Here is a 12321-nt window from a genome sequence, read left to right as displayed (position 1 = left end):
TTCATGCCTAATTCAACAGCACGTATTTTTAGCAACATGCCTTTACACAATATTTTGGAAGGTTTAAAATAGTGTTCACCAAAATAGCTTTCTCTTCTTCTTGTGTTTCATCAGTTTACATAATGACTAATTAAACTGCATACTTATAATAAGTACAACTGGTCTAAACAGATTTGTGAGAAGTATGCTGGCAGACCTGTGAGAAGCAAGACTAGCTATCCAGCTTTCACCATCAGCCGAAAAAGTTTATAGAGAAAAGGAGAGCATCAGCTAATCCTGAAAGCTACTTAAGTGGAGGTCAATTCAGATAATTCCTTCTGTACTTAAATAGATTTTAAATGTATGTATGTAAATATATACTTAAGCATATTAAATATACAAATACTAACTTTTGGGGTCAAATTTTTAAAACTTCTAAAAGAGGAAATGGTGGTGTGAGTCCAAGTTTCCAGATAGACTTTTCATCATTTTGCTCCATTTTTCCCTCCTTGCTGGAGAACTTGTGGGGTTCCATGTCACCCTCCACTCCCTGATTCCCACAATGTCTTCTGTAAGTGGTTTCTCCCTATAGCAACACATTCTTGCAATCACTTGCGAAGAGGTGGCTAGAGAAGTCAATTTGGAGACCCTTGAAACAATCCAGGAAGCATATCTGAGTGAGGGAGATACCCTTTCACCCATTTCAGCTTTCCACCTGAAGCAATCTCTAAGAGAAGGACACTCCTCATCTCTCTGTGTGCCTTCATTTATCCCCCTCTTCCCATTCCTAGAGGAAAAGGAGAGAACTGTCGGATGGCTGAATCTAGAAGAGAAAACTGGGCATACTGGACTCAGCCCTTTCTTCCTTCCTCTTTGAGGGGCGTCTGCTTGCAGAGAGCACACATCATGGGCAACTTTCGCCATGTATTGAGGCCTGTCCTGGAGTGGGGTGTGCAGTACTAGCTCTGATTCAGTGGATGACCCTGCCAAATTCTTGGAAATAATAGCAGGCAGGCCCTTTTTGGTAACTGATCTAAATCCATGTTCTGCAATAGGTTTTTTATCAATAATAAAAATATTTTCATATTCTCCAACTGATGCCTGCATCCATCTTCTACTTAATTCTAAACTTAGAAGGGAAAAGAGATGTTGTCCCATGGAAGCAAAGCAAGATATGCCATGTGCTGCAAATTGAAAATATGACAGGAGAAATTTAAAATTAAAACTCAGCAGTATTTGGGAGTAGCCAAAGAAATAACTAAGAGGAACTTTTTTTTAAATGACAGGTGGTAAATACAAGAAAAGGGATAAGAAAAACAGAGTCTTGAATCAGAAAGTCTAACATCTTTGGTTAAAAACTCTGACCAACTGCTTGGTCATTTACCCCAGCCTATTCTAAAAATAAATCACTCTTGTATTGATTAAATGCTATTATCACTATAGTTGTTATGCAGGCCAAAAATAGTGACATATTAATAACCAAAAAAGATGAAACTACAGTTCTTCATACAAAAATGTTGTGTGCACAATAATTCTGGTTCTGCATCTTATGAGATGTATGACAAAGCAACTGTTGACTTTTACTGCTTGGAAAAATATTTTTAAATACACCCCTTTATAAAAATAAATGTATTACTGAGTGTTAAATATTGAGGGCGTAGTTGACTTTTTAAAAACAATGTATGCTCACATGCATGTATTTTAGTGATATACATTGGCTATGACTTGTGAGAAAAAATGTCTATTATTGCCTTTGATAGTAAATCCCTAAAAAGAATAAATAATACCTCTGTGCTTCGTTCTATAGCACACACATAGCCAAATTAAATTTTAGTCATATTATCAAGACGGTGGCATTATTAGTTTAACCCTTTAAGAGATTAAAACTTTTGTGATCTGATTTTAAAGATGAACTTCAAGTCCAAAAAAAACGTGCTAAAAATTTATCTCCTACAGAGGGAGGGAAAAGACTCCCTAGTTCTATGATGTTTAATGTGGAATTTTCAAAGACAAAAACAGTTCCATTTTACACTTGAGCAGAAATCCGAACAACCAAACACTGGTCTGAGCAGGCCCAATTCTCACCCCACCTCTGTCTCTGAGAAAGTCAGGAAGTGACTTGGGCAGGCCCTGGAGCAGTTGAGTGCAGATGCCAGATCCAAAGGGTCTGCTTCTCACATCTGGGTTCTCTTCCCACGGTATGGTCTCACTTTGTGGGAAAGGAGATTATCTCTGTAGATATGCCCTGACTGGGGATTCCCTGGCAGTTGGATGGTAAAGAATCTGCCTGCCAAGCAGGAGACTTGGGTTCGATCTCTGGGTTGGGAAGATCCCCTGGAGAAGGAAATGTCAACCCACTCCAGTATTCTTGCCTGGAGAATCCCATTGACAGAGGAGCCTGGCGGGCTGCACACAGTCCATAGGATGTCAAAGAGTCAGACACGACTTAACAACAGACTGTGGCTTGGCTACCCCCATTATAACTGGAGCCTTATAGCAGCCCAAGCTCCCTGGCCAGTGAATGCCTGAGGCAGGCTAAGAGCTCTGAAAATTCAAACTCTGCTCAGTCATTGTATTGGGCCCCTATTTAACCCATTAACCACTTTTGGTGAAGTAAAGGTGATCAGTAAAACTTAAAGAGACCCCCAGAAAGAGCTGTTACCAAAGCTCTGCAGGGAGTTTCAGCTGAGGGAGGAGGGCTTAAAGGGAGAAATTATTTTGATTTTTCATTTCTGAACATCTGCCAAGTCACCGTCAGAAATATTTTTTAGCGTAAGAATCGTAACTTTATCACCTGCAAAACATACAGGTCTGCCAAGCAAACTTTGACCACTAAATTCAAACTTGGAAGAAAAAACGTAAAAGAGACTTGGGAACATCTGCTTTTGGGAATTGAAAAAACAATCAGCAGCAGCAGCAGACTGTAGCCCAAGCTCTTCGAAGCCCCCCAGCCCCACCCCTCCCTACCCCCTGGCTCAGCCACACCATGTGAGGCCGAGGGGCCCCCGGTGGCCTCGATCTGCCCTCATCCGGGCTGACCTCGACCACGAATCCCAGGCCACGTGCGCAGGGGGTCACGGCCGCCACTAAGACCTTCAGGGCGGCTGCAGCACAAACAGGTTGGCCAACCGCGGTTCTTGCCGGTAGGGGGACACACCCCCATCCCCAGCCCAAGCTGGGAAGTCTAGCTCCAAGCCCTTGAGAGCAGAGAGCTTAAGAACGCTGTTCGGGGTCTGCAGTGACCTGGGGACTGAGAACAGGAAAGAAGTAGATACGACTTTCTCGGCCCGGCGTGGCGAATCCGCCGCCCTTGGATACAAGTGCCCCTTTTCATAATCAGCAAAGCCGGCGCCCTGCCTGCTTGGCTGGCAGGAATTCGGCGCAGACAGCCTGGAGTACGAACGCTCAAAAATTGGCCATGCTTCCCCACTGTCAACACCTAGCGCCTCTTCACTCTAAAGAGTGCGTTCACTTCGAGTGCGGGGTGGCCAAATTGGGAAGGGGATGGCCGCAGCGCCCTCTTCCGCGGCGCCTTTACCTTCTCTCACCTGTTCCCGAGACCCCCTGCCTCCGGTTGCGCTGATCCCACGGCCAGCGCCCAGGTGACCAGCCGTGCCAAGTCGTAGGCTAGCCCTGCGCCTGGCTCTGCCCCTCTCCCCTTCCGTCTCCCCGCGTGGGTTGTGGGGAGCTTTACTGGGATTGCGCCACTGACAATCCAGGCACGTGAGCGCTGAGTGGGAGCCGGCGGGATCCCGCGAGCGAGCGTTTGCACCCCAAACCTAACACTGGTAAGGAGGGAACTGCGCTGTGCTGGGTTCTCCGCCCGCCTTCGCACAGGTCTACTGGGCAGGAAAATGAGCCGCAGTGGGGGCTTCTGCGCTTCTGTATCCGGGACCACCCGCTTCTCCTCCTATCCGCTAGAACCATAGCCACTATCCTCAACCTTGAACTCTTTGGCCAGTCTCGTGGTTATTCAAACCCCCACAGACCCACAGAGAAAAGTGGAGAGGGAAAGGAGGTCCAATGCCCGCTTCTCCAGCGCGCGCGCTCTCCCAAAGCCTAGCTGCTGGCGCACTGGAGACCACAACGCTGAGCGCGCCGGGGGCAATGGGTGTCGCCAGGGTCCAGACACTGCGAGGCATTTTTTACGGAAACCACAGAAGCCCGTTTATAAGGGGCTAGAGGGGCCATGGAAGGAATGAGAAGGGCAATACAATGAGCCTTTAAAAGAAAGCTGAGATCTGTGGAAGGCGCAGCAAGGGAAACCCGGAGACCGGTCCTGACCATGAGGCGGCGCGCAGGCTGTGGAACTCAGTGTACGCTTCCTCGCTAGGAGCGGGCGCACGTCGGAAAAGGACCCGGTAACAAGTTCTTTGGCCCTTGTCACGCTTTGAGACCGTGCTTAGAGCCGGGTACCCGCAGTGAGCCCCTAATCCGGCGCCGGACACAGGAGAACGAGAAAGAAAAAACCCAAGAGGTTTGACAGCACCTGTTGGACCAGGGCACGAGCCCGAGAAGGCTGCCTGCTCACATGCCCCACCCACAGCCTCCATCACTTCCCCAGGACCCTCTACGCACACCCCACCATAACCATGGGTGATGGTCGAAGGTCGTCGCAGCCAGACTACGCACACTCGGGCGAGTCCCGGTGGGCGCTCCCTACTCTGATCCCTCAGTGCAGCAGGGAGTAGTGGGGTCTTCAGGGGAGCAGACAGGCAGGTAGGGAGAGCCGCGGAAAGGGGCTGGGTTAGGACCCGGGACCTGGGGCGCACTGCTGCTTACCTCGCTCACTGGCCTGGATGTGGCGCACGATGTCCTCCAGATCCAAGTCTTTGGTCTCATCGAAATTGTAGGCGGACGTGTGCAAGCCTTCCTCCTGGAAGACCTCATGGACCCCCTCGAGGGTGAAGAAGCAGTTCCGCTCCAGCTTGTCGTCGCTGTAGACCAGCACGGCGCGGCTCCACTGGTGGTGGCGGAACAGGGCGAGCATCATCTCGCCCATCTTGGCGTACGAGGGTGCCACGCGCGTAAGGTGCGAGTACTCCGTGTCTTTATGCTGGAAGCCGGCTGCCAGGGCCCCGGCAGAGAGCATGGGGAGGTCCCAGTGCGACGCAAGCCGGGCTACCGGCGCTGCCGCGTACTCGCACACCGGCCCCAGGATGAGATCCGGCTTGGCTCCCCGCGCCGCCGCCACGCGGTCCACCAGGCTGAAGAGTGCGCGGTTGCCGCAGTCCGAGTCTTCGTAGGCCACCTGGAAGCGAGTGCCGGCTGGCAGGAGCCTCAGCCCAGTCGCGTTGCCCTCCACGCTGCGCAGCGCGTACTCGATGGCCGGTCGCACCCGAGCCAGGGAGAACAGGTAAGAGTCGTCCTGGGGCAATAGCACCAGAACCTCGATCTTCTGCGGCGGCAGCGCCTCTCTCTCCCGGCGCCCACCGCCCGGGCCCGCGCCCCCGCCGCCACCGCCACCAGTGCAGTCGGCCAGTAACGCCCAACCGAGCAGAACGCACGCGGAGAAAGTGAGCACCAGTAGGGACGGCATCGTGCCGCAGGAAAGCGCCTGCCCTCGCTGCGGACTCGCCCTCTGCCCCCCACCCACCCTACCTCTTTCCTCCCCACTCCTCTTCGAGGTCCCTGCGCCCCCTTGGGCGCTCTAAGAAAAAATGAAAGAATACCCTCTTCACTAACTAGCCAAAAGAGAGGAAGAGTCCTCCTTTGCAATGCCACTCTTTTTTTAAAAAAAAGAAAAACAAAGAAGACAGAAAGAAAAAGTTAACCGGTGTAAACCTGTACTCCTATAATATATTTATATATATACTTTTTATAAATTCATAGATTAGCCCTCCCTTGATATATACTATTTTGCTTAGAGGTGGCTTCTTATATGGGCGTTGCTAAGGTTGCTTTGGAAAGCGCATTTGTAAAAGAAGAAAAAGTTAGACTTGTCCAAGTGCTTGTAATTGACGGTGCATCTCCCTCGCGTTTGATCTCATTGATTCGCGCCGGTTCCCGGATCCATAACCCGCGTTTAAATAGCGTGGCAGCGGCGGAGCGTGTTACCACACAAGGCGCGCAGAGGCCGGGCTGGTATTTCCAGCGGGTGGGGAGGGTGGGGGTGGGAGCGGTGGGGGCTGGGCTAGGGGAGTCTCTTATTAACATTCTTACATCAGGGCTCCTCCTCCCCGCACCCCTACTCTTCCCACCCGTTCCCTGCCCCTCACTCCCACTCCCCGCCAGCGCTTTTGCCTTTTCCTTAAAGCCGCAATCGCTCACTTCTACAGCCGCGGAAGCCCCCACCGAACTACTCCGCCACCGGGGTCCCCGCCTCTCCCTGGCCCAGCAGGCGGCAGCTCTGTCTCCAACTCCGGGCTTTAAAAATGGAAATGTGTTTGAAAGTAAAGAGACGCGCGCAGACACACACACATACACACACACACACACACACACACGCCTTGAAAAAAAAAAAAAAACAGGATTAAGGGAAAGGGATGGCCCCAGAAATTGGTGGTTTGGTTGACAAACAAACACCCTGGGTCCCGTTTGCTCTCACCTCTCTCACTTCAGCCACAATCTCTCCAGACGCGCCACCTTGGGACAGGCTCTCGACCTTCACGGTCCCCTGGGGCAAGGTCAGGAAACAGGGACCAAGGTCCCGAGGCAGATGGCTAGGTCGAGGGCCTGGAACGCCCAACTGTCCGGGCGTCCTCGCACCCCTTCCCCCGCTCCCCACCCGTGGCGGCCACCTCCCCGCGAGCCGCGCGGGTTCGCGCCGGAGTCGCCGTGCCGCGCGGGATCCAGTGTCCCAGCGCACCCACATCTCCCGCGGCGCGCGGCGAGCAGAAAAGCGAAACTTGTTGCTTCCAAAGGGAAAAACGGTTCTTCTGAAGGTAGCAAATAGAAAGCTTGAAAAGCATCTCCAAGGCGTCCTCTGGGCTTTATGTGCTAAGTCAGGTAACTAAACAGACCTTCTCCCTAAAGTTTCACCCCTGAGGGTCCCCCGGGTGCCGGCGCGTCATCAGCGGCCATCCGTGCGCTCGGAAATTCCAAGACTTCTCCCCGGGGCTCCGGGTCCTGCAATGCGGAGGAAGGACCTGCTGCCAAGACTTAGTCGCTTGTCACTTGTCACAGGCAGGCACAGCAGCGGGGGAAACGAGGATGGACACGGTCGTGGAGAAGTCGGTGGCCGGAGGAGCCTCGCCAGGGTCCGCCGAGCTGCAGGGAAGGTTCGAAGGGAACTTGACCCTTCGATCGTGGTAACACGCCGAGGTCATTTGCAGAATGAACGTGCTATATTGGATTAGTTAATTCTGATATTTAAGTCCCACGAATTAAAATAAATTAGAAAATGTTTTCAAAGGTCTTTCATTTGACTGGGCGTCCGTGTCCACAAATTTCTATTCGTCTTAGACCAACGCCCTCTTTCGGCAGAAACTTGTAGCCGACTTGTATCCCCGATGCCATCATCCCGAGTTCGCCTTTTTGGTCTTTTTTTTTTTTTTTTTCGCTTTGTTGAACGCCGAGGCCTCAAAGAGCAATCGCTCTCATTTATGAGGATGAAAAAGGCAAATTGGGGCTTCCGGAGACGTTCCAACTTCAGGCATCAGCGCTCATCAGCCTTACCAGCACCCTCCTTATCGCTCTTTCTGGCACCATAAATATAATGATGAGTAACGTTTCACCCTCCAGGGCTTTTAGATTTCACGTTATGCACTGCGGTCCCGGAATCTTCAAGTAGCATCTTCTAACTCCTGTGAAAACTTTCATTTATTTTATTAGAGCTACTAACCGGTAGTAAACGAGACATCCGTATACAATTTAATTCCACAAAAAACGTAGTCTTCACACACTGGAAACTAAGGTTTAGAACTTCGCAGTGATTAAAAAAAAAATCCCCCCTGAACTCCTAGGAAGGAGAGAGAGCAAAGGAAGAAGGAAGGGAGAGAGGAAGAGAGAGAGAGGCTAAATCCCGAATTCCAAGGGTCTTAATGGATTTCGAAACTGGTTGCCAGGAGACGTGAAGGAACCAGGGTTTGCTATTACTGATCGCTCTGCTCTGTGTCTGGGGAACATCGGCCAATGGCGATTTGATGCTGCGCACAGTGTATCGTAGCTTAGTCGGAAAGGCTAGGCTGACCCCGGGCGAGAACGCCTCTCCCCTTGCAGGCGCTACCCATTCGCGCCAAGGGTCACGGGCAGGGCAATGCCTTTACGTGGAGTGAGTATCACAGCCTCTGAGTGGCCTTTGCATCAGAGTTCTCAGCTTCCAGTTTGTCATTCAAGAGCCCTGGCAAACTAAGCCCTGTAAGGGAAGAGTCCGCAAACTAGGCAGCTGAACCAGAGAATCCGGTCCTCAAAACACCCCTTACATTTTTCCATTGAGCAGAAATTAGGATGTATTTATTGAGGTATAATTGACATATGACATTACATTAACCTCAGGGATGTAACACAATGATTTGATACTCGTATATACTATGAAATCATCTCCACAACTCTAGTTGACATTGTCATCATATAGAGTTAGAAAACAAAAATTTTTGTGTGATGAGAACTTTAATATCTGCTCTTCACAACTTTCAAGTATGCCATATAGTGTTACTAGCTATAGTCACTATGCTGTACATTACATCGCCATGACTTAATCATTTTATAGAAATTAGGATTTTTTTAAAGTTTTTCAAATGAAAATAGGCACAAGATTATAGGAAGAACTTCCAATATAAGTATATGGACTTACCAGTTTATTCTCTTTCCACCAGACTTACCTGGCAGATGAGAGTGAGTGTGAGCATCATGAATATCATGGAGTTTTCCAATCTTATGACTAGAAAAATTTTAGAAGTCACCTAACCTGAGACATTTTGTTCTCTACGTGAGGAATCTAGGCTAAAGAATATAAATATCATACTTATATACCTCTTCACCCCCTGGAAGATATTTTTTAATGGCACTGAATTAGAAACAAATATTTATTATACCATGTAAAAAAGGGTTGGGAACAAACCTAAATGCCATTTAAGAGTAACATGTTTTATATCAAAAATTTATTTTATATGTTGCTGTTTTGAACACTGGCAGCGTAGTAAGAAAGATACTAATAGTTCAGTTCAGTTCAGTTCAGTCGCTCAGTCGTGTCCGACTCTTTGCAACCCCATGAATCACAGCACACCAGGCCTCCCTGTCCATCACCAACTCCCGGAGTTCACTCAAACTCATGTCCATCCAGTCGGTGATGCCATCTAGCCATCTCATTCTCTGTCGTCCCTGTCTCCTCCCACCCCCAATCCCTCCCAGCATCAGAGTCTTGTCCAGTGAGTCAACTCGTCGCATGAGGTGGACCAAGTATTGCAGTTTCAGCTTTAGCATCAGTCCTTCCAATGAACACCCAGGACTGATCTCATTTAGAATGGACTGGTTGGATCTCCTTGCAATCCAAGGGACTCTCAAGAGTCTTCTCCAACACCACAGTTCAAAAGCATCAATTCTTCAGCAATAAGCTTTCTTCATAGTCCAACTCTCACATCCATACATGACCACGGGAAAAACCATAGCCTTGACTAGACGGACCTTTTTAATATGCTATCTAGGTTGGTCATAACTTTCCTTCCAAGGAGTAAGCGTCTTTTAATTTCATGGCTGCAATCAGCATCTGCAGTGATTTTGGAGCCCCCAAAAATAAAGTCTGACACTGTTTCCACTGTTTCCCCATTTATTTCCCGTCTAATTTTTGCAGCATCATGATCATAAATATGAATCAAACCATGTAGGTAAGAGAAAAGAAAAAAGCAGGAGTAACTCATGCCTTGGACTCAATTTTTAAACATTATTCTCGTCAACTCTATAAAACACTGAAACGGGAGGCAGGAGGGGGAAGGAGAAGTACTTTCTTTAACATTCAATAGATTACTAACCTTTTCACTGAATGCATTCTTTCTGACTACAATGCCGAATGCAAACAAAAGAAAGTTACAGGGAAATACTGCAAAATAAAACTAGCCAAATGAAAAGCAATGTTAGCCCTAAATGTGATAGTATAGAAACTAATATACTTTTAATAAGATTTTCATCAATATCTACAAATCATATTTTTTAACTTTCTTACTAAAATCAAGTGGCAAGTTTTCTATAAAGTATTCAGCTGTTTGTTTTCCATCTGTGAAATGAAATCATGTCTCTATGGCATTACTCTGCCAACAGGGAAAACAACATTCTATAGGGAACCTCAACCAGCCATTGTTTGAAATATACATGCCATCAGAAGGAAGTTTTCTCCACCAGTTGTCACAGTCTGTACCATCTCCCTCAGAAGCCTGGCGGCAATTTCTAAAGTAAGTGACTTTCAGAATGACTCTCCTCTCCCTTGTTAAGCCAGCCCTGAAGTCATATTGAAGAATAATGCTATGAAGCCTGTAGCCCACAAAGAAAGTATCTTATGGGAACAGAATTGTTGAAAACACACTTCCCCCTAGAGGCAGAAAACATGAAAGAATATTACATGTAATTCAACAACATTTCTGTAATTCAATGAGTGCTGAGATTCTGTTTTTAACTACAATTGATTCTTTAGAGGAAGATATGGGAAGAAAATCAATAAATGGCCCCCCAAAAAAATTAAATTGAAAACTGGCCTCTAGGTTTTAGCTTTCCTTAGCAGAGACTTTGTTAATTGATCTCTTCCCTTCTTTTATACAAATCTACAGGTTTTTCCCAGCACTATAATAATAGAAATTACATATATTTATTTAAATTCAAACATGATTTAATTTCATCAGAAAATTCAGTTAAATGTGGTCTCAAAGGACCCTTTTGAAAATGCAGCTCCAGCAGATTTACGTCCTTATGGTCAGATTTGTTTCTGTATTTGTAACTGTCCTCCTCAGTTTCCATCAACCACAATCTCTCTTCATTTCTTTGGAGGTGTTCTGAGATAGAATGACATTAGAAACACTTCTGAAAAATGTAGAACTCATCTGTGATTTAGTCTGAGTTTCTGGCATGAGGTTTTCTGGGATTGGCAAGCTACATCAAGAATTCTCACCGTTGATTTATAGACCAGTCATTTAATATAAATCATGAGATTCACAAAGAGACATGTATGTGCCTCAACTTCATCCATGCCAATTCTGACTCCATTTAATTGGTTTACATAGTTGTACATGGTGTTATGTCAAAAAGAACTTAAGAAGGCATGTAAAAATATAAAATGGAATTTTAGAGAATTTTCCTCAAGGCAAACTGCACAGCCATTGCATCCTACTCTCCTACTTTTTTTTCTTAGGGTTTTATTGACTATTTCAAGCTTCAGCAACAATCACTTCTTCCAGCTGAGTTCCCACAGCATCCTTTGGGGTCGTGATCACATGCGATTTTATTTCTAGAAATTTTATTTCCATTTACAAGGAGCCAGTCTGGGTGGGGATCCAGTTCTCAGGGTGATATCCTGTGGGAATAAAACGCATTTAGAAGCCTCACAATGTGTCCCAAGGTTATCTCCTCACATATCTGCCCTTTAGTTTCCCCTTTCCCTCAGTTTTCCCCTTCTAAAATGGAGATAATAATCTTGTCCTGGTGTTGTAGAAAAGTCAGAGAAAAAAAAAAAGGATGTACAGTGCTTTGTATAAGTAGGAAATTAATAAATGGCAGCTGCTATTACATTCTCTTCAATGCCTGGTGAAGAGCACTATACCAGGTAAGTGTTTGAACAATGATCCATAAATTCATCATGTAATGAATGAATGAATGAACTCAAAACCCAAAACCAAGATGGCTTATGCATACCTTTTTGGAATTATCTACTGCCTGATCACAACAGACTACTTAATAAGGCTCTGTAATAGTGGCTTCTTTGGAGGAACTCTTTGGCAAATCACTTTGACGTTATCCCACGGCTGCCCTTCACACCTTTTTTATTTTTTCACACCTTTTTTTAAAATAGAATATTATGTATTTATTTATTGTTGTTTAGTTGCTAAATTATTTATTTTTGGCCATGCTGGATCTTTTCTTAATTTATTTTTTAACTGAAGGTAAACTGCCTTACAATGTTGTGTTGGTTTCTGCCATACAACAACGTGAATCAGCCGTAACTATATATTATATATAATTATGTTCCCTCTCTCTTGAGCCTGCCTCCCCTCCCCCTACCTACCCGTCTTGGTCATCACAGAGTGCCAGGCTGGGTTCCCACGCTATACGGCAACTTCCCACCAGCTATCTATTTTACACATGATAGTGTCTGCTGGTCAATGCTACTTTCTCCAGGAAACCCTCCTACACCGTTGGTGGGAATGTAAACTGATACAGCCATCATGGAGAACAGTATGGAGATTCCTTAAAAACTAGGAA

The 12321-nt window shown here is 46.7% G+C and overlaps 1 protein-coding gene across 2 annotated transcripts in view; it reads right to left on the bottom strand.

The window, feature by feature from the left end:
• NPR3 (natriuretic peptide receptor 3) overlaps nucleotides 1-6482 on the bottom strand; it is a 76946-nt gene extending 70464 nt beyond the window's left edge. The window contains exon 1 of one of the 2 annotated variants that reach the window (XM_055422213.2): nucleotides 4762-6482. In XM_055422213.2, the coding sequence (XP_055278188.1) occupies nucleotides 4762-5518 (757 nt within the window). In that variant the 5' untranslated portion in view covers nucleotides 5519-6482. The remainder of the gene's footprint in view (nucleotides 1-4761) is intronic. The other variant, XM_055422212.2, reaches the window with a different exon arrangement.
• Nucleotides 6483-12321: the final 5839 nt, after the last annotated feature.

The sequence above is a fragment of the Moschus berezovskii genome, chromosome 18, assembly GCF_049115385.1.
Source record: "Moschus berezovskii isolate FMDL1 chromosome 18, NW_MosBer_1.0, whole genome shotgun sequence".
Classification (NCBI taxonomy): Eukaryota; Metazoa; Chordata; class Mammalia; order Artiodactyla; family Moschidae; genus Moschus; species Moschus berezovskii.
This window is presented reverse-complemented; position numbering and strand designations above follow the sequence as displayed.